Raw genomic sequence first — 20,379 nt, 5'->3', positions numbered from 1 at the left:
TTTCTTTTTTTTTCAAAATTTTTTTCCAAATTTTTTTCAAATTTTTTTTTCAATTTTTTTTTTTTTTTTTTTTTTTTTTTTTGTTTTTACCAAATGCCAAACAAAAGTCTAGGGTCGCGCGAAAAAATAGGGTCAGTCAGGATACCGTAAACAGAATATTTTTTTGGGGGGGCCTTAGGCATGAAACGTCCAACTTTGAAATTTGGGTTGGGGTATTCAGGTGACAATAACTTTTTTGTTTATCAGCAAAACTCTATAAAACTTTGCTATGTTATGTAAAATGAATGCCCAAACAGACTAGTTAGCAACATATCTAAAATAAACTGAACACAAAAAAAATTTCTTCTTTGTGTTTGTCACGTGTTCCAAAAAGTGGGCGTACAAATTTCAACAAAAATCATGTTGTCACCCCCATAAAATTTTTACCTTTAAAGATAGCACAATTCTCTTTGCAAATATGAAAAGCTTATTCATTTTCCTTTCATTTGATATATAACTTTCTATATTTCATTTAGAATATGACCCCAAATAGCCACTCGGCAAGTAGGCACCAACAGCACTGTAAAATATGCCCTAAAACCCCCGAACTGGTAAGAGTTAAGACTCCCTCCTTTTTAAGACCTGATTTTCTCAGATTTGTTGAGGTCTCAAAAGGCGGGTTCCAAAGTGTTATGTATAAATCTCTCAGCCACACTCTTTTTTAAAACGCTTGTCGGCGGGGATGTAGCTCAGTCGGTAGCGCGCTGGATTTGTATCCAGTTGGCCGCTGTCAGCGTGAGTTCGTCCCCACGTTCGGCGAGAGATTTATTTCTCAGAGTCAACTTTGTGTGCAGACTCTTCTCGGTGTCCGAACACCCCCGTGTGTATACGCAAGCACAAGACCAAGTGCGCACGAAAAAGATCCTGTAATCCATGTCAGAGTTCGGTGGGTTATAGAAACACGAAAATACCCAGCATGCTTCCTCCGAAAACGGCGTATGGCTGCCTAAATGGCAGGGTAAAAACGGTCATACACGTAAAATTCCACTCGTGCAAAAAACACGAGTGTACGTGGGAGTTTGAGCCCACGAACGCAGAAGAAGAAAAAGAAGAAGAAAACGCTTGTCGAATTCTTTATCTTTTACCTGTAATCCAAGGAAGCACATGAAGACGGAGGTCAGAGTTCCAAGCAGCCCCTCTGGGTCAAAGGGCACTGTCGTGTGGTAGATCTCCTGAAAGCCAGTGAGAGGGTGGATTGATTTAGCTAGGTTTTGCTTGTCAACATGAGTGTAATATAAATACATTTACAATTACAGTATACTAAATGGCGCCAGCCTAATTTGTGCACCTTTGCTGCATGGAATAGTAAATTTAAGCCAACAAATTCGTCCTATGAACTAAGAACGCAGTAAAAAAACAAGTCGCGTAAGGCGAAAATACAATATTTAGTCAAGTAGCTGTCGAACTCACAGAATGAAACTGAACGCAATGCCATTTTTCAGCAAGACCGTATACTTGTAGCATCGTCAATCCACCGCTCATGGCAAAGGCAGTGAAATTGACAAGAAGAGCGGGGTAGTAGTTGCGCTAAGAAGGATAGCACGCTTTTCTGTACCTCTCTTTGTTTTAACTTTCTGAGCGTGTTTTTAATCCAAACATATCATATCTATATGTTTTTGGAATCAGGAACCGACAAGGAATAAGATGAAAGTGTTTTTAAATTGATTTGGACAATTTAATTTTGATAATAATTTTTATATATTTAATTTTCAGAGCTTGTTTTTAATCCGAATATAACATATTTATATGTTTTTGGAATCAGCAAATGATGGAGAATAAGATAAACGTAAATTTGGATCGTTTTATAAATTTTTATTTTTGTTTACAATTTTCAGATTTTTAATGACCAAAGTCATTAATTAATTTTTAAGCCACCAAGCTGAAATGCAATACCGAAGTCCGGGCTTCGTCGAAGATTACTTGACCAAAATTTCAACCAATTTAGTTGAAAAATGAGGGCGTGACAGTGCCGCCTCAACTTTCACGAAAAGCCGGATATGACGTCATCAAAGACATTTATCAAAAAAATGAAAAAAACGTTCGGGGATTTCATACCCAGGAACTCTCATGTCAAATTTCATAAAGATCGGTCCAGTAGTTTAGTCTGAATCGCTCTACACACACACACACACACACACACACACACACACACACACACACACACGCACATACACCACGACCCTCGTTTCGATTCCCCCTCGATGTTAAAATATTTAGTCAAAACTTGACTAAATATAAAAAGAAAGAAAGCTTCTAACTCACACTCATTACGTTCCTGGTCACTGATATTTCTCACCCTTTTCTGATAATCATATTGCTGACCCTGTGAGGCTTTTCATTTTGAATATTTTGTGACTACATTACATGTTCAATAATTAGCCTCTCTGATGCGTCACCCCCCCCCCACCCCCCCCCCCACCTATATCCAACATGTACATTAAAAGCAAAAAACAAAAAACAAAAACACTAACACATAAAAAATAATAATTAATTGATCATAGAAAGTCAGCGAATCTGCAGGCTTCTACCATACATTGTATCATGTATGACAGCGTAATTCTCGACTCGTGTATTTCAGATACTTTTTGTCATTTTCTGACCCTTTCTGGTGTTTGCAACACAAAGCCAATTCTCCTAATTCATAAATACAGGTACAGGTATATTGACCTACCTTGCATGTGGGGTTATTATAAATGTGACTGTCCCCAAACACCTTCCTGTCGATGTAGCCAGCTGCCCCACCTGTGCAGTTCCTGTGCTGACCGTGTGCTGCATCTCCCCCGGCACCCAGGTAACCCCTGGAGGACACAGGTGCAAAGCCATGTAGTGCAGTATTACCAAAGTGCAGTGGTACCTGCAATGAAAGGACACCCTTTGGGACCAGCCAACAGTGTCCCTACATTGCAGGTGGCCTGTCATGACAGGTATATTTTGGTAGAGATAATAGACAAAGGGACGACAGATTGTGTCCTTTTAAGGTAGGTGTCCACTCATCGGAGGGGCCACACATCGCAGGTACCACTGTGTTACAAGAAAAACTCAGTAAAGTTTCTTTCTGCTACAAAAACCACTGAGTAATGTTCATTCTGCTACCAAAAAAACCCCACTTAATAAAGTTCATTCTGCTACAAAAACCACTCAGTAAAGTTCGTTCTGCTACAAAAACCACTCAGTAAAGTTCCATTCTGCTACAAAAACACTCAGTCAATTTTATATTATTTAACTACCACTGCAAATACCAACCTTACCAAACAGTGTTTTAATCACTGAATATCTGTTGCAGGTAATAAGGGCCTTTGCCTTTGATGGCAGCAATACAAAAACAATAACTTATACAAATTCTTATTTAATATTTATTCAATGTGATACCGTTAAACAAACCCATAAACTTTTAATACCAGCCTAAACAATTGTACTGAGTCTTCTATGGTGTAGCAGTGCAAACACACTCTGAAATAACACACTACTCTACAAAAGAAGCAGAGATAATCAAGGATCGCATTGACAGGCAATTTGTGGTACATATACCTTACTGGTTGACCTCTAAAAATACCAGAAATAAAATCGACAAGCTGTCATATTTTTACTTATGTAGTTCATCTGACAAAATGTTCTCTATGAACATAATGTAACTAAAGTGTATTTAACCCATTTTTTGTGGGAGCTATGACTGAGGTGCACGAGAAAGTTAACACCCAAATGGGAGCCAGCCAAAGAGCAGGATTGGTTGAAAATCACACACTTACTTATAATTTACTGCCCGTTATGCCGGTTGGCATGTAGGGCAGCGAAATCACACACACACACCTCAGTTTCAACCAATCCAACCCTGTGGCTGGTTTCCGTTGGGGTGGTAACTTTCTTATGCACCTAAGCCCTAGGATTCAATGACATTAAAACAATGGGCAGCCTGTTGACTAGGTTTGTTTGTTCAATGTTTGTTTGGTGTCTCTCAGCAAATGAATTTGGTCACCAATACCAGTCTGCAGAGAATGTAACCAGGCCGTTGAGTTTTGGCGAGTGTGCAAGTGGAAAGATGCTCTTATCCTATGTTTGTTTGTTTGTTTGTTTGTTTGTTTGTTTGCTTAACGCCCAGCCGACCACGAAGGGCCATATCAGGGCGGTGCTGCTTTGACATATAACGTGCGCCACACACAAGACAGAAGTCGCAGCACACTGGCTTCATGTCTCACCCAGTCACATTATTCTGACACCGGACCAACCAGTCCTAGCACTAACCCCATAATGCCAGACGCCAGGCGGAGCAGCCACTAGATTGCCAATTTTAAAGTCTTTGGTATGACCCGGCCGGGGTTCGAACCCACGACCTCCTGATCACGGGGCGGACGCCTTACCACTAGGCCAACCGTGCCGGTTGTTGACTAGGTAAGATAATGCAAGTGTTAAACATACGTAGGGCAGCCAGGCACGTTCATCCCGAAAGTGATGGCTGTGTGCACCCCGACCAGAATCAAGTGGAACACCCACTCCGGCCAGAACTCTGTCATGTCTCTGATTGCTGCAAACTTCCCATACTGCAATCAGTGGTAAACAATAACACACAGTCAGCACACACTACACAATCAATAAGAGGGGAACACACCTTTTCAGACACATCGTTTCAAGCCCCCCCCCCCCCCCCTCCCCCCAGCAAGATGTAACAGAAAATGAAAAAAATCCAAGTTGTGACTATGTAAAGACTGACCCTGCTTTCATCATACGGTCTGGCAAAGATGAGGTGTATGGTGGCCACTATCAGGTAGGTGCCAGCAAACCTCTGTAACACACCAGGGATTCTGAACCGACTCAAGTCCACCCCTGAAAATAAGAACAAACATGAACAGTGACAGCTGTAGTGTAAACAGCGTGCACATTCACCACACAACCCATAATTAAGGTCTGTCATGTGCCTGTTGTTGAACTACCCAGCACACCGGTATTCTTTATACAGCGGACAAAATCACCCTACATCCCATAAGATCTGTGTTGTGCCTGTTGTTGAACTACCCAGCACACCTGTACTGTCTAAACAGTGTACAAATTTACCCTACATCCCATAAGCTCTATGATGTGCCTGTTGTTAAACTTCTCAGCACACCTGTACTGTCTAAACACTGTACAAATTTACCCTACATCCCATAAGCTCTATGATGTGCCTGTTGCTAAACTACCCGGCACACCCGTACTGACTAAACAGCATGCAGATTCACCATACAACCCATAAGCTCTGTGATGTGCCTGTTGTTGAACTACCCAGCACACCTGTATTTTTTATACAGCGTACAAAATCACCCTACATCCTATAAGCTGTGATGTGCCTGTTGTTGAACTACCCAGCACACCTGTATTGTTTATACAGCGTACAAAATCACCATACATCCCATAAGATCTGTGTTGTGCCTGTTGTTGAACTACCCAGCACACCTGTACTGTCTAAACAGTGTACAAATTTACCCTACATCCCATAAGCTCTATGATGTGCCTGTTGCTAAACTACCCGGCACACCCGTACTGACTAAACAGCATGCAGATTCACCATACAACCCATAAGCTCTGTGATGTGCCTGTTGTTAAACTTCTCAGCACACCTGTACTGTCTAAACACTGTACAAATTTACCCTACATCCCATAAACTCTGCGATGTGCCTGTTGCTAAACTACCCGGCACACCCGTACTGTCTAAAGAGTGTACAGATTCACCATACAACCCATAAGCTCTGTGATGTGCCTGTTGTTAAACTTCTCAGCACACCTGTACTGTCTAAACACTGTACAAATTTACCCTACATCCCATAAGCTCTATGATGTGCCTGTTGCTAAACTACCCAGCACACCCGTACTGTCTAAACATCGTGCAAATTCACCATACAACCCATAAGCTCTGTGATGTGCCTGTTGCTAAACTACCTGGCACACCCGTACTGTCTAAACAGTGTACAAATTTACCCTACATCCCATAAGCTCTGTGATGTGCCTGTTGCTAAACTACCCGGCACACCCGTACTGACTAAACAGCGTGCAGATTCACCATACAACCCATAAGCTCTGTGATGTGCCTGTTGTTGAACTACCCAGCACACCTGTATTTTTTATACAGCGTACAAAATCACCCTACATCCTATAAGCTGTGATGTGCCTGTTGTTGAACTACCCAGCACACATGTATTGTTTATACAGCGTACAAAATCACCCTACATCCCATAAGCTCTGTGATGTGCCTGTTGCTAAACTACCCAGCACACCCGTACTGTCTAAACAGTGTACAAATTCACCATACAACCCATAAGATCTTTGTTGTGCCTGTTGTTGAACTACCCAGCACACATGTATTGTTTATACAGCGTACAAAATCACCCTACACCCCATAAGCTCTGTGATGTGCCTGTTGCTAAACTACCCAGCACACCGGTACTGTCTAAACACTGTACAAATTTACCCTACACCCCATAAGCTCTATGATGTGCCTGTTGCTAAACTACCCAGCACACCCGTACTGTCTAAACAGTGTACAAAATCACCCTACACCCCATAAGCTCTATGATGTGCCTGTTGCTAAACTACCCAGCACACCCGTACTGTCTAAACAGTGTACAAATTCACCATACAACCCATAAGCTCTGTGATGTGCCTGTTGTTAAACTACCCAGCACACCCGTACTGTCTAAACAGTGTACAGATTCACCATACAACCCATAAGCTCTGTGATGTGCCTGTTGCTAAACTACCCGGCACACCCGTACTGTCTAAACAGCATACAGATTCACCCTACACCCCATAAGCTCTGTGATGTGCCTGTTGTTGAACTATACCCAGCACACATGTACTGTTATGCAACAGACTTAAATGCACTTCATTTTTGAAAATGTAACAATACTAGTTACTACTTTGGTATGGAAGGTCACCATAACATTTTTAAAGCCTAATGTAGCGTTTCACATGGGTTTCATTAAACCTGATTTGGTATTTAGCAAAGTTTTAAGTTACAGTCAATAGAGTAATCTGCATTGTTAGATGCTGATCTCATCCCACCCCCCCACCCTAACCCTCAGCGCAAACAGTAATACAAAGACCATACATCTAACCGACAGACAGGCAGACAGACAGACAGACAGACAGACAGACAGACAGACAGACAGACAGACACACACACACACACACACACACACACACACACACACAAACACATATAACCATGATCAGCTTGTCGTCATTTACCATCACTCTTTCCACCGGAATTGATGAGAAGACCAAGTGCAAAGAGAATGATCGAGCGACGCACAATTTTCCAGAACATGTTGATTTTTGGCGTTCCACGACGCAGCTGTCCTTGAAAACTAAGCATCAAGGCTGTACCCATGATGTACACAAACCTGAAATGTATCACTGATTCATGTACACAGCAGTCATACTTAACTAGTTCACTTGGCGGTACATTAGCATACACTACAAGAAAATAATTGACCTGCGCACATATGTTTTGGGGTAATCAATTAAAAAACCCAAAAGAAACAAGATTTTCTGTTAAGTAACAAGCGTGGTGCTTTAAACTTTGGTTTGGCCATCAAGCTTATCATACTGCTTTAAAATGGAAACATATGAAGCTAATATTCACTGACTTTGGTAGAGGAAAAGTTACATTTTATTTTTCAGTCACCAAGGCATATCTATTTTACTTCATCAGTTCAGCTTTTACGCTTCTTATCAGCTGTGTGCATCTAATATATGCAAGTGAATGTATGCACTGTATTGCCTTGTGGGCGTTAAGATATGGCTCATCGTATACAAGAAATAGACCAGTCAAAATACACAACATCAACAGGCAATCATATAAAGTAAGTACATTTTGTCACACAATCACAGAGAGACAGACAGAAAGACAGACAGACAGACAGACAGACAACAACAATAACAGGAACAATGCCAACTGATAGCAGAATGTCAAAAGATACATGTATGCAAAAGAAAGAGAAAAACAAGTCGCGTAAGGCGAAAATACAATATTTAGTCAAGTAGCTGTCGAACTCACAGAATGAAACTGAACGCAACGCAACGCAGCAAGACCGTATACTCGTAGCATCGTCACTCCACCGCCCGTGGCAAAGGCAGTGCCCGTGGAATTGACAAGAAGAGCGGGGTATTCGTTGCGCTGAGAAGGATAGCACGCTTTTCTGTACCTCTCTTCGTTTTAACTTTCTGAGCGTGTTTTTAATCCAAACATATCATATCTATATATTTTTGGAATCAGGAACCGACAAGGAATAAGATGAAAGTGTTTTTAAATTGATTTCGAAAAAAAAAATTTGATAATAATTTTTATATATTTAATTTTCAGAGCTTGTTTTTAATCCGAATATAACATACTTATATGTTTTTGGAATCAGCAAATGATGGAGAATAAGATAAACGTAAATTTGGATCGTTTTATAAATTTTTATTTTTTTTTACAATTTTCAGATTTTTAATGACCAAAGTCATTAATTAATTTTTAAGCCACCAAGCTGAAATGCAATACCGAAGTCCGGGCTTCGTCGAAGATTACTTGACCAAAATTTCAACCAATTTGGTTGAAAAATGAGGGCGTGACAGTGCCGCCTCAACTTTCACGAAAAGCCGGATATGACGTCATCAAAGACATTTATCAAAAAAATGAAAAAAACGTTCGGGGATTTCATACCCAGGAACTCTCATGTCAAATTTCATAAAGATCGGTCCAGTAGTTTAGTCTGAATCGCTCTACACACACACACACACACACACACACACGCACGCACACACGCACGCACATACACCACGACCCTCGTTTCGATTCCCCCTCGATGTTAAAATATTTAGTCAAAACTTGACTAAATATAAAAAAGACACCCAAAATATAAAGAAGAATTATGCACGAAACAAAGAAAATTAATTTGAATCAAGTTTTGTTAATATTTATAAAGCATAACATAAGGACCACTCACTAGCATTGTTAGTTCAGCTCGAGTAAGCAACATGCATCAGCAAAATGAAATTTGCCGTTTGTCCAAACACCACGCCATTTCAGTAGAATTGTAATAATTAAATTGACATCCTGTTTGTTCGTAAATTTCTAAAACTGCATCAGATTATAAAAAAAAAGACAGTCTGGTCTGAAACACATGCTGTTTTGTTCATATAAACTGTACATGCTTCTCTAAGCGAGTCAGTGAGTTAGTTGTTGAGAACTTTACTATTTTCTTATCATTCAGTATTTTATTCTGTACTCACAATACGCTGTCATAACAAAAAATCGCTACCCCTTTAAGGTGTACCTTAAACTCTAAAAGAATGGAAACAGTGGAACCCCTCTTTTAAGACAACCTCCCTTCCTCCCCACCCACCCCCCCCCCCCACCTCTCAGTTTTAAGACTTCTCATTAAAAAATACAAAAACCCCAAAAACTTATTTTTCAGATGTTCTTTTTAAAATGTCAGTAAATTTATTAGTTCAATTCTAAGCTCCCCTCCTTTTTTAAGACCTAATATGTGACCCTCCACCACGAAATGAGTCGCATGTCACCTTTGCATGATTTTCATATTTTTACATTTTTCTAAAGAGGTTTTTATGCTCTATCCAGTGGTGAAAACCGTTTTAGAAAAGAGCGAAAACTGTTTGAGTTATAAGCCTGTGACTAAGGTGACCCACACCCTGTTACCAGACACTCCCCGGACTTATATTACGCCTAGCGCAGAACCGCGCGAGGTGACATGCGACTCATTCCGTGGTGGAGGGTCACTAATATTCTCAGATGTTTTGAGGTCTGAAAAGGAGGGTTCCACTGTGCTGGGATCAAGAGGAACCTACCAAGGGAAAACCAGGTCGGCCACTGTCAAACCATCCCAGATGGAGTGTGTATACTGCCAGTAGCCGCCGCCCCCGTAATTCACAAAGATCATGATGGTCAAGCTAAGTCTACAGGGCGAGGTACACAAAGACACAACAAGCATGCAGTTGTTAGTAAGTGCAAAGACCTAGCATGAACTTGTTAGTTTTCAAAAGTAGCTCAGTGGATGTAGCTGAAAGCACAGGTACGTACTTAGATGACAAAAAAAGAGAATTCAGTAAAGTCAAAATTTTACTTTTAAAAATAGCGATTGCCAATCATAGTAATTACTTATTCCAAAAAGGAAAACTCCATTTCCATGCATTGTCACTCAAGGTACAGTATTAAGCTTTCAGCTTCATCCACAAGACAAAGCAAACATAAAATACAACAAAAGAAAAATGAAAACCCAACAGCCAAAGAGTGTGTACGTGTTGCCTGCATGCACAGGAATTAGTGGCAAGTTTGCTCTCTCGTCTGCATTCTTTCTTTCTTTCTTTATTTGGTGTTTATAGTCGTTTTCAACCACGAAGGTTATATCGCGACGGGGGAGATGAGATAGAGCCACTTGTTAATTGTTTCTTGTTCACAAAAGCACTAATAAAAATAATTGCTCCAGGGGCTTGCAACGCGTAGTACAAACCTTACTGGGAGAATGCAAGTTTCCAGTACAAAGGACTTAACATTTCTTACATACTGCTTGACTAAAATCTGTACAAACATTGACTATATTCTATACAAGAAACACTTAACAAGGGTAAAAGGAGAAACAGAATCCATTAGTCGCCTCTTACGACATGCTGGGGAGCATCGGGTAAATTCTTCCCCCTAACCCGCGGGGGGTCTCGTCTGCATTAAAAATATTATTACGCAATGAACCTTAAAAAAAAGCAATGCTGAAAATATTGAATGCTGTACTCAGAAAAATTTACAGAATTACATTGAAAAGAACAGTACTGTAAATGCTTGAAGCGATGCCATTTTTGCACAGATGTTGAGAGCAAGCATTGCAATACCACAATGCATGCAGGAAAACACAGAAGGAAAACACAAACATAATGCAGAGTAGAGTTGAGTTCTACTGTAGAGTTCCCCTGCACACCAACCACTCACCATGGAAACACCAGGTCGGCCACTGTCAGACCATTCCATTTGGAATGACGAAAGAACCAGTAGTAGCCACCGCGATAATTCACAAAGATCATTATCACTATTGATAGCCTATGAAGAAAAAAAGTCACACTTTGTTATTAATTATACTCTACTTTGGTAAAAAAAAAAAAAAAAAAAAAAGAAACAAACAAACAAAAACCACACATACAAACACACAAAAACAACAGCATTTTACATCACAGTAGCAAAACTTTTACTTTCATCAGCAGGAAGAATCAAACGGGACCAACGTCTGCTTGTCTTAACACTATTGTGACTAGCACTGCCACGGCGTTTACGTCCTGCCTGCCCAAGCTTGCCACCAAGAAACTTCCCAAAAATCAGTAACTGTAAAGAAATCTGTCTAGCAAGCTTGAATTAAGTCCAATCACCACCAAATTTTGTGTACTAATTCAAAAATGGATGCCCAGTTCAGTCGTGCTATTTATAAGTTTGTCACGCGATTTGTTTTAGCAAAGGGGGGTGAAAGGGGGGTGAAAGGGGGATAATTTGTGTTTTTTAACGTTTTTTTGTGTGTTTTATTTTCTACTGCTTTTTTTAAAAGTTATTTTTTAACAGAAAGTATTATAAATAATGTTATAACCAAACAAGGTGTAAAACCTATGAATTAGCTGAAATATTGTTAACATTGTACACAGAAATAAGGAGACAGTACAAAGAAAAAAACAAGCAAATCACGCATTCACTCACAGCATCCTGACTCAAATGAAACAAAACTGTAGATCTAACACTCACCAAATGATGTCTAGGTAATCCATATTGAATATAAGTCACATTTTCACAACAAAGTACCAACTGTACACCTATGAACAATTCCAAAAAGATTTGAAGGCTCCAGCCATCCATTGTTATCAGTGCTGCCACGCCCCTATAGCTCCTGCACGATTCCGAGATACATGTTCGTCTAGCAGTATCACCGCCAACCACGTGTAGTTTGCCGACTCGTACTAGCAACAACGGGACTGTTTCTTCCTCACTTTCACTGCTTGTATCGCTTTCGTGAGGCGAAAACGATACGTCCGAATCATGCTCTACGGGATCCTCTAGGTCCAACATCCGAAGAATCTCCTCCCGAGACAAGGCTCGCCTTTGATTCATTTTTTTTCCTCAAAAACGCACACAAATCAGGCGGATTTGCAAATGGCAGAAGGGGACGCCAAGTGTATCAAGGGAAACAACTCAATTTATTTGCAAGCTTCAAAAACCGGGAAGCAATCACGAGTCGTGTACCTTGTATGTCTAATACTAAAATAGTCGCTTCCCGTCCGTGGGCGTTGCAGCGCTATTACTAATATAGTCGCATCCCGTCACGAAAGTGTTAAACCCCTGTTGTGGTAAAACCAGGAGTAGCCACCACAGTAATTCACAAAGTTTGTTATCACTTTTGATAGCCTATGAAGAAAATAATTGCAGTTTACTATGGACTCTTCTTCAACAAAAACATTTAATATCACAGCTGCAAAAAAAAAGAGTCACTTTTGTCATCATGAACAAATTCAAACAGAAGATACACTAGAGATTTTTGGTAAATCTGCTTGTCTAAAACACTTGCATACATCTTTTACTCAAGTACATATATATGACATGGGAAACATGCTCTTGTGCATTATGTTTCCATTGTAGTACCTATTTGAACAAAGGCAAGCAATCCAGACCAAAATAAAGTAATGGGTACAGGTTTTCTGCCCCTGTAGATAAATACAAATCACAAATCATCAGACTTGAACATGAAAATGTCACAGTGCAGACTCCAGGATTGTTGCAAGGATTTATTTTCTTCAGGAAATATTTGCTGAAATGGCTATACAAGTTTCGACAATTTTCTAAAATTAAGGCAGTCCTTTGCGTCACCTTTTCTAAACCATAAAAATGTGTTAAGAAGATCTACCAAAATGATGCCAAAGTTGTTGGCAATGTGAAAAAGTGTTGGATCTTTGCCGACTGCCATCCCTGGATTCAGTTTGACATGAAAGCCAATCCTGTGCGTAGAACACACATACATACCCTCTAAAGGTGTCAAGAGATCGTAGACGTTCCTTCTTCACTTTGGTCTGTTCTGCATTGTTGCTTCCTGACGCTGCTTCATCTGTAGGGTTGATGCTAGTGGGTGTTCCAAAATCCTGTGACAACAAAATATCTAGGATTATTATTATTTCAAACAGAACTCCAGGGAACACCCCCCACCGCCCCTTTTAAGACACCCCGAAGTACGACTTCCCCCATTTTTTTTTTCTTCTTCTGCGTTCGTGGGCTGAAACTCCCACGTACACTCGTGTGTTTTTTTGCACGAGTGGAATTTTACGTGTATGACCGTTTTTTACCCCGCCATTTAGGCAGCCATACGCCGTTTTCGGAGGAAGCATGCTGGGTATTTTCGTGTTTCTATAACCCACCGAACTCTGACATGGATTACAGGATCTTTTTCGTGCGCACTTGGTCTTGTGCTTGCGTGTACACACGGGGGTGTTCGGACACCGAGGAGAGTCTGCACACAAAGTTGACTCTGAGAAATAAATCTCTCGCCGAACGTGGGGACGAACTCACGCTGACAGCGGCCAACTGGATACAAATCCAGCGCGCTACCGACTGAGCTACATCCCTGCCCCACTTCCCCCATTTTAAGACCTTGTTTTCTGAGATTTTCTGTCCATGAGGTCTGTAAATTTATCACTATATCTAACACTCCCACCCATCAAGATGCATTTTTGTCAGAATTGTTGAAGTTTTAAAAAAGATGTTCCACTGTATACTCTGACAAACATACACTTGCATTGTTTTTAACCATAATCTGTTAGACAGCTACTGATGTAGCATTCCACTATCAACTGAAGATATAAAAATCCTACCGTCCCTTTGTATGAGGTAGAAACATATAACTTATAAATGAATGAAAACAAGTTCAAAACATTGACTTGCCAGCAAACTCTACAAAATGGCAGCACTAACATATTCACTGCAAATCATATCAAACCACCAAGCCAACCAACCAAGTGTTCTTGCTAGCTAAACTTCAACAGAGCAAATGTTTTATAAGTAAAAACTAGCTTAAACGCCAAACAATAAGCTAATGACAAAATGATAAAACATAAAATCACAAAAGATGAATAAGAGAGCACTTTTGTTGCTTTTATTTGTGCATTTCTGTTGCTTTTTGTTTTCTTCATCCTACTTTTCCCCTTTTAGTTTTACAAATGTGACCCTCCACCACGAAATGAGTCGCATGTCACCTCGCGCGGTTCTGCGCTTAGGCTTAATATAAGTCCGCGGAGTGTCTGGTAACAGTGTGAGGGTCACCTTAGTCATAGGCTTATAACTTGAAAAGTTTTCGCTGGTTTCTAAAGCGGTTTTCACCACTGGACAGAGCATAAACAACTCTATAAGAAAATGTAAAAATCTAAAAATCACGCAAAGGTGACATGCGACTCATTCCGTGGTGGAGGGTCACAAATCCCCTTATCCTTTTGACATACTTTAGATTCGTCCGCAAAATCAAATACTATATTGTTTTTAAGAGCACGTTGATAAGGTTTGCTTGTTGTGCTCCATTTATTTCATTTATTGTATGCGACATTGTTATTTGTAATTATTTGAATAAATTAAGAGAGCACTTACAGACATGACACTCTCAGTACTCCAGAAGCAGATGATTCTGTGAAATACACCACGCCTACACAGAAGAAAGAAGAAACAAATCAACAAACAACAAACTTGAATTCAAATAACCCATTTTTCTGAATAAGTATTTTTACAAGAGCACAGACAGAAAAACACATACAGTGGAGTCCGGGTACAACGAATCTCAAGGGAGATACATTTTAGTTCGTTATATCAGTAATTCGCTGTAGAGTTTTCAACCCTAAATGGCCTCAAGACAAGTTTTCCCAATCACCTTCAAATGATCGTCCCATCGATCTTTCCTTGGAGAGTACAATCTCTGCATGTTTTCAACAGCTTCATAATATAATCCATAGAGAGAGGCAAACTAACAGTGGGAGGTGCATGAAAAGCGTAAGTTTGCACGATAAAACTTTGACTCGCTCATTCACGGGACATAACTGCACTCCGGATTGTCCACAGTGTTGAGCAATTTACTTCACTGCCTGAGGCGAGTATTGATTCAAACGAACGTGTGGTTCTATATCGCGTCACTCGGTCACGGATCGGAGAAAACAAAAAAACAGTTCCAGATTTCGAAACCATGTTCGTCAGCCATTGTTTTTAGCAAGACAGACCACATGTGCACGAGCTTCGCTGACGTACATCGCAAAATGTCATGACGTCACCACAACTTTCGGCCGTTTTGGTTCAATCTGTTCCCTGCACCTCCCGCTGTTAGTTTGTTCAGAGTTCGCTCATCACGAGATGTGCACTTGTGTTTGTGTATTTTTGTGTATTTTTGTCTTTGGAGACAATTATTGACACCAGTTTGTTGTAGCCTTGTGACTTTTAGAGACAAAACGGCACTGGGGCGATGAAAACGTGTTTGTTAAAAGAGGGGTTCGTTATGCAAATGAGTTCAAAAGGTTCGATGTAGCCGGAAAGTAACAAGTAAGAAATAGAAGGCTGTCTGCCGGGAAATCAATGGCAGTTTGTTAAAAGAGGGATTTCGTTATACCCAGGTTCGTTATAGCTGGACTCCACTGTATAAACAGTGCTTGCAACACAAAGGATTACATTAAAACTGTAAGCAAGTGTGTATTAACTCAGCATACAGCTAGAGCAAAATGCGTAATGCAATCAAACAAAAGCTTTCCTTTTAGAATCTGTAATGGGTCAAATCAATGGAGAAATACATATGCCTGAAAAACTAGAAACTAGTGGAAAACAGGCCAAATGCATAAATCTGGATACATGTATGCATTTTTTTTTTTAAAAACACCACAAAAACTAAACAAAAAACACACAATAAAAATCTCAACAAACACAAATTTCCATTAAAAGCAACCGATCAAAGTTACAAGTTTTCATCAAAACGTCTTCGTAAGAACCACTCACTTGTACATTGTCTTGACAACTGCCCAGAACACAGCTAGGAAGAATGCCATGCCAATAGCTATGTAGATTGCTGCAAGCACAGGAAATCAAGAGAATATTCTAGTTGATAGCTTTGAGATAGTAAAGTTACTTTTCTTTGATTTTGATTTTATTTGAGGGTGTGAAATTTGCATGTAACCCAAGCGGTTAAACATATCTATCTTTTCACTCACACTCAGTAAGACATACAGATGTGTCTTTCCATAAAACAACATTATGAAACACTGTATATAGTTACAATTCTTTTCTTTGAATCTAGTTTCATGAAAGACTTTGCAGAAAAAAACCATTTTAATACCTACTTCTAAAGAAAGTCCCAAATCTTTGTTCCTACAAAATGATCAGTAACAATATTTAAACTTTTGACAACATTTTTTGACCAACTGGGTTAGATCGTAGAGTACTTAAATAACCATTAGTTCTTCACAGGTTTTTACGTTTAGCTTGTTATTTTCTGACATGCATAGGTTACCATTTTTACATTTATTCAAGTCTTGACTAAATGTTTTAACATAGAGGGGGAATCGAGACAAGGGTCATGGTGTATGTGTGTATATGTGTATGTGTGTGTGCGTGTGTGTGTGTAGAGCGATTCAGAGTAAACTACTGGACCGATCTTTATGAAATTTGACATGAGAGTTTCTGGGTATGATATCCCCGGACCTTTTTTTCATTTTTTCGATAAATGTCTTTGATGACGTCATATCCGGCTTTTTGTAAAAGTTGAGGCGGCACTGTCACACCCTCATTTTTCAATCAAATTGATTGAAATTTTGGCCAAGCAATCTTCGACAAAGGCCGGACTTCGGTATTGCATTTCAGCTTGGTGGCTTAAAAATTAATTAATGACTTTGGTCATTAAAAATCTGAAAATTGTAAAAAAAAAATTATTTTTATAAAACGATCCAAATTTACGTTCATCTTATTCTTCATCATTTTCTGATTCCAAAAACATATAAATATGTTATATTTGGATTAAAAACAAGCTCTGAAAATTAAAAAAATTAAAAATTATGATCAAAATTAAATTTTCAAAATCAATTTAAAAACACTTTCATCTTATTCCTTGTCGGTTCCTGATTCCAAAAACATATAGATATGATATGTTTGGATTAAAAACACGCTCAGAAAGTTAAAACGAAGAGAGGTACAGTAAAGCGTGCTATGAAGCACAGCGCAACCGCTACCGCGCCAAACAGGCTCGTCACTTTCACTGCCTTTTGCACTAGCGGCGGACTACGTTCAATTTCATTCTGTGAGTTCCACAGCTTGACTAAATGTAGTAATTTCGCCTTACGCGACTTGTTTGTAGTTAACCTCAGACGGCAGAAAAGCTAACACTTTTTGGACACACTAGCTTACGTATGTTAGCATCAGGCGGGGCGTTCATTGGCGCAAAGCGACAGTCCATGTCATCCTCTTCGTTCTGCTGGATGAAGATTGTGTACTCTCCCCTCTCTTGGAATAGGTGCGTGTTGTTTGAAGCACTAAATGATAATACAAATAAAATTTAAAACAAAACAAAACAAAAACTTGAGAAAAGAATGTTGAATTCAGGGACTGGAAGTTCTAAGACTGCATAATTAAGACATGTGAAGTGAAACTGCTCCATTTAGAAAAAGGTAAGCTAAACCACTGAACTGATAAAATCAATTCTTTCAAAATTGTAAAAAACAAGAATATAAACATAAACAACAATAAAATTTCCAGTGATATAATTAAAAAATAAAAAATAGCACTACACAACATATTATGAGAGAGAGAGAGAGAGAGAGAGAGAGAGAGAGAGAGAGAGAGAGAGAGAGAGAGAGAGAGAGAGAGAGAGAGAGAGAGAGAGAGAGAGAGAGAGAGAGAGAGAGAGAGAGAGAGAGAGAAAGACAGAAAAAGAAACACAAAGTGAAGACAGAAGAAGCATATGTGAAGACCCTGACCAGCATGATAAAGTGGTGTTCATGATGGTTCCGTTGAGTGGTCTGATCTCCACCCTGGTCGGCCAGCGTGTGTCCACCAGCACCGTGCAGTTTGTGTCAATTCTGGCCACTGGCCGCAGGTCACACTGAAACCACAGCACTGCAAGTCAAGCCTCTGTCAGGTTTAAAAACAACACACACACCGTGAGTGGCACACACACACACACACACACACACACACACACACACACAAAGAAACTTGAATTCATAGGGACACTCAGGTACTCAGACAAGGAACACACACACACACACACACACACACACACACACACACACACACACACACACACACACACACACACACACACACACACACACACACACACACACACACAATTGGCAAAATATGTGTACGATTGTTTTCAACTACGCAGATGCAATGCGTCTTCCAACAGTCCTCAATAACATATGCTCATCTTCAGGTCCTCTTTGTTCACCCTGTTCCACTTGGTTTTGTATTACATGTATGTTATGTTATATTGCTATTTTTTCCTGTACTTATGTATCTTGAATGTGTCAATAGGCTATGTGCTTTAATGACAATAAATTCTGATTCTGATTCTGATTCTGATTCTGATTCTGATTCACACACTCACACACACACACACCCACACCCACACACACACACACAAAGAAACTTGAATTCATAGGGACACTCAGGTACTCAAACAAGGAACACACACACACACACACACACACACACACACACACACACACACACACACACACACACACACACACACACACACACACACACACACTCACACACACACACACACACACACACACACACACACACACACGATAAGGTACTCCAACAAGGAGCATCAATTTTACAAAGAAACACAAGATATACTTAAGAAACTTTCAGCACACCTGCATGCACATCCTTTGATAGTAAGCAAACAAGGCACACAGATAAGCACGCTTCCACCAAAGCAGACAATTTTGGCCCATTTTGCCAAAATACAAGTACAAGGGTTCACAACATTTTCACATGAACACACCTTGCTAAGACGACACAAACCTCATGACACTCTTTGCTCTGCATGTACAGGACAAGATCCATGTTTGACCGTTGGTCATTGTCAATGGTCAGCCGAGCTGTGTCGATCTTGAAGTCAGGTATATCGTTGGATTTACACAGCACAGGAATGATGGGTATGAGCGCTTCAGCCTGGATGACAGTGGCCAGAAACACCTGCAGACCTGAAAGTTATTGGATATTCACACAATTAATAGTAAATACAGCAACTAAAATTGGTGCCAGACGTTGCAGCATGATGCAGATTTTTCCCAACCTACTTAGTTCATAATCTTAAATAAGCTCATAAAAGAATATTTCATAAGTTCAAACCCTCAAAAGTGTAGGTAGTCAATACAAGTGCGTAAAAAAAAAATCCCTGAAACTGCCAGTGCCATAAACTTTTGATAATGCTAAAATGCACTGATGTCACTGTCTACAGAGATCCATGCAAATGGATTTTTTTGATGGCCAGTAGGATTAATAATGATCATACTCATTAGATCAATCAATCAATCAACATGAGGCTTATATCGCGCGTATTCCGTGGGTACAGTTCTAAGCGCAGGGATTTTTATTTTATTTTTTATTTATTTTTTTATGCAATTTATATCGCGCACATATTCAAGGCGCAGGGATTTATTTATGCCGTGTGAGATGGAATTTTTTTACACAATATATCACGCATTCACATCGGCCAGCAGATCGCAGCCATTTCGGCGCATATCCTACTTTTCACGGCCTATTATTCCAAGTCACACGGGTATTTTGGTGGACATTTTTATCTATGCCTATACAATTTTGCCAGGAAAGACCCTTTTGTCAATCGTGGGATCTTTAACGTGCACACCCCAATGTAGTGTACACGAAGGGACCTCGGTTTTTCGTCTCATCCGAAAGACTAGCACTTGAACCCACCACCTAGGTTAGGAAAGGGGGAGAAAATTGCTAACGCCCTGACCCAGGGTCGAACTCGCAACCTCTCGCTTCCGAGCGCAAGTGCGTTACCACTAAATGTTTTAACATAGAGGGGGAATCGAGACGAGGGTCATGGTGTATGTATGTGTGTGTGTGTGTGTGTGTCTGTGCATGTGTGTGTGTAGAGCGATTCAGACCAAACTACTGGACCGATCTTTATGAAATTTGACATGAGAGTTCCTGGAAATGATATCCCCGGACGTTTTTTTTCTTTTTTTCGATAAATACCTTTGATGACGTCATATCCGGATTTTTGTAAAAGTTTGATTGAAATTTTGGCCAAGCAATCTTCGACGAAGGCCGGACTTCGGTATTGCATTGGT

At 40.0% G+C, this 20,379-nt stretch overlaps 1 protein-coding gene across 2 annotated transcripts in view; it reads right to left on the bottom strand.

Annotated features, from left to right (window-relative positions):
- Positions 1 to 20,379, bottom strand: part of LOC138958379 (heparan-alpha-glucosaminide N-acetyltransferase-like) — a 32,807-nt gene that overhangs the window by 10,598 nt on the left and 1,830 nt on the right. Inside the window, exons 2-13 of one of the 2 annotated variants that reach the window (XM_070329509.1) lie at positions 19,082 to 19,263; positions 18,016 to 18,140; positions 17,447 to 17,571; positions 16,046 to 16,115; positions 14,663 to 14,717; positions 13,055 to 13,170; positions 10,991 to 11,098; positions 7,255 to 7,409; positions 4,745 to 4,857; positions 4,453 to 4,574; positions 2,711 to 2,837; positions 1,125 to 1,211 (exon numbers count right to left, since the gene is read on the bottom strand). In XM_070329509.1, coding sequence (XP_070185610.1) covers positions 1,125 to 1,211; positions 2,711 to 2,837; positions 4,453 to 4,574; positions 4,745 to 4,857; positions 7,255 to 7,409; positions 10,991 to 11,098; positions 13,055 to 13,170; positions 14,663 to 14,717; positions 16,046 to 16,115; positions 17,447 to 17,571; positions 18,016 to 18,140; positions 19,082 to 19,263 — 1,385 coding nt within the window. Of the gene's footprint in view, positions 1 to 1,124; positions 1,212 to 2,710; positions 2,838 to 4,452; positions 4,575 to 4,744; positions 4,858 to 7,254; positions 7,410 to 9,858; positions 9,967 to 10,990; positions 11,099 to 13,054; positions 13,171 to 14,662; positions 14,718 to 16,045; positions 16,116 to 17,446; positions 17,572 to 18,015; positions 18,141 to 19,081; positions 19,264 to 20,379 lie in introns of both variants that reach the window. The other variant, XM_070329510.1, reaches the window with a different exon arrangement.

The sequence above is a fragment of the Littorina saxatilis genome, linkage group LG2 (assembly GCF_037325665.1).
Source record: "Littorina saxatilis isolate snail1 linkage group LG2, US_GU_Lsax_2.0, whole genome shotgun sequence".
NCBI classification, from domain to species: Eukaryota; Metazoa; Mollusca; class Gastropoda; order Littorinimorpha; family Littorinidae; genus Littorina; species Littorina saxatilis.
Note: the sequence above shows the minus strand (reverse complement) of the source record. Positions and strands in the feature narration are given on the sequence as shown.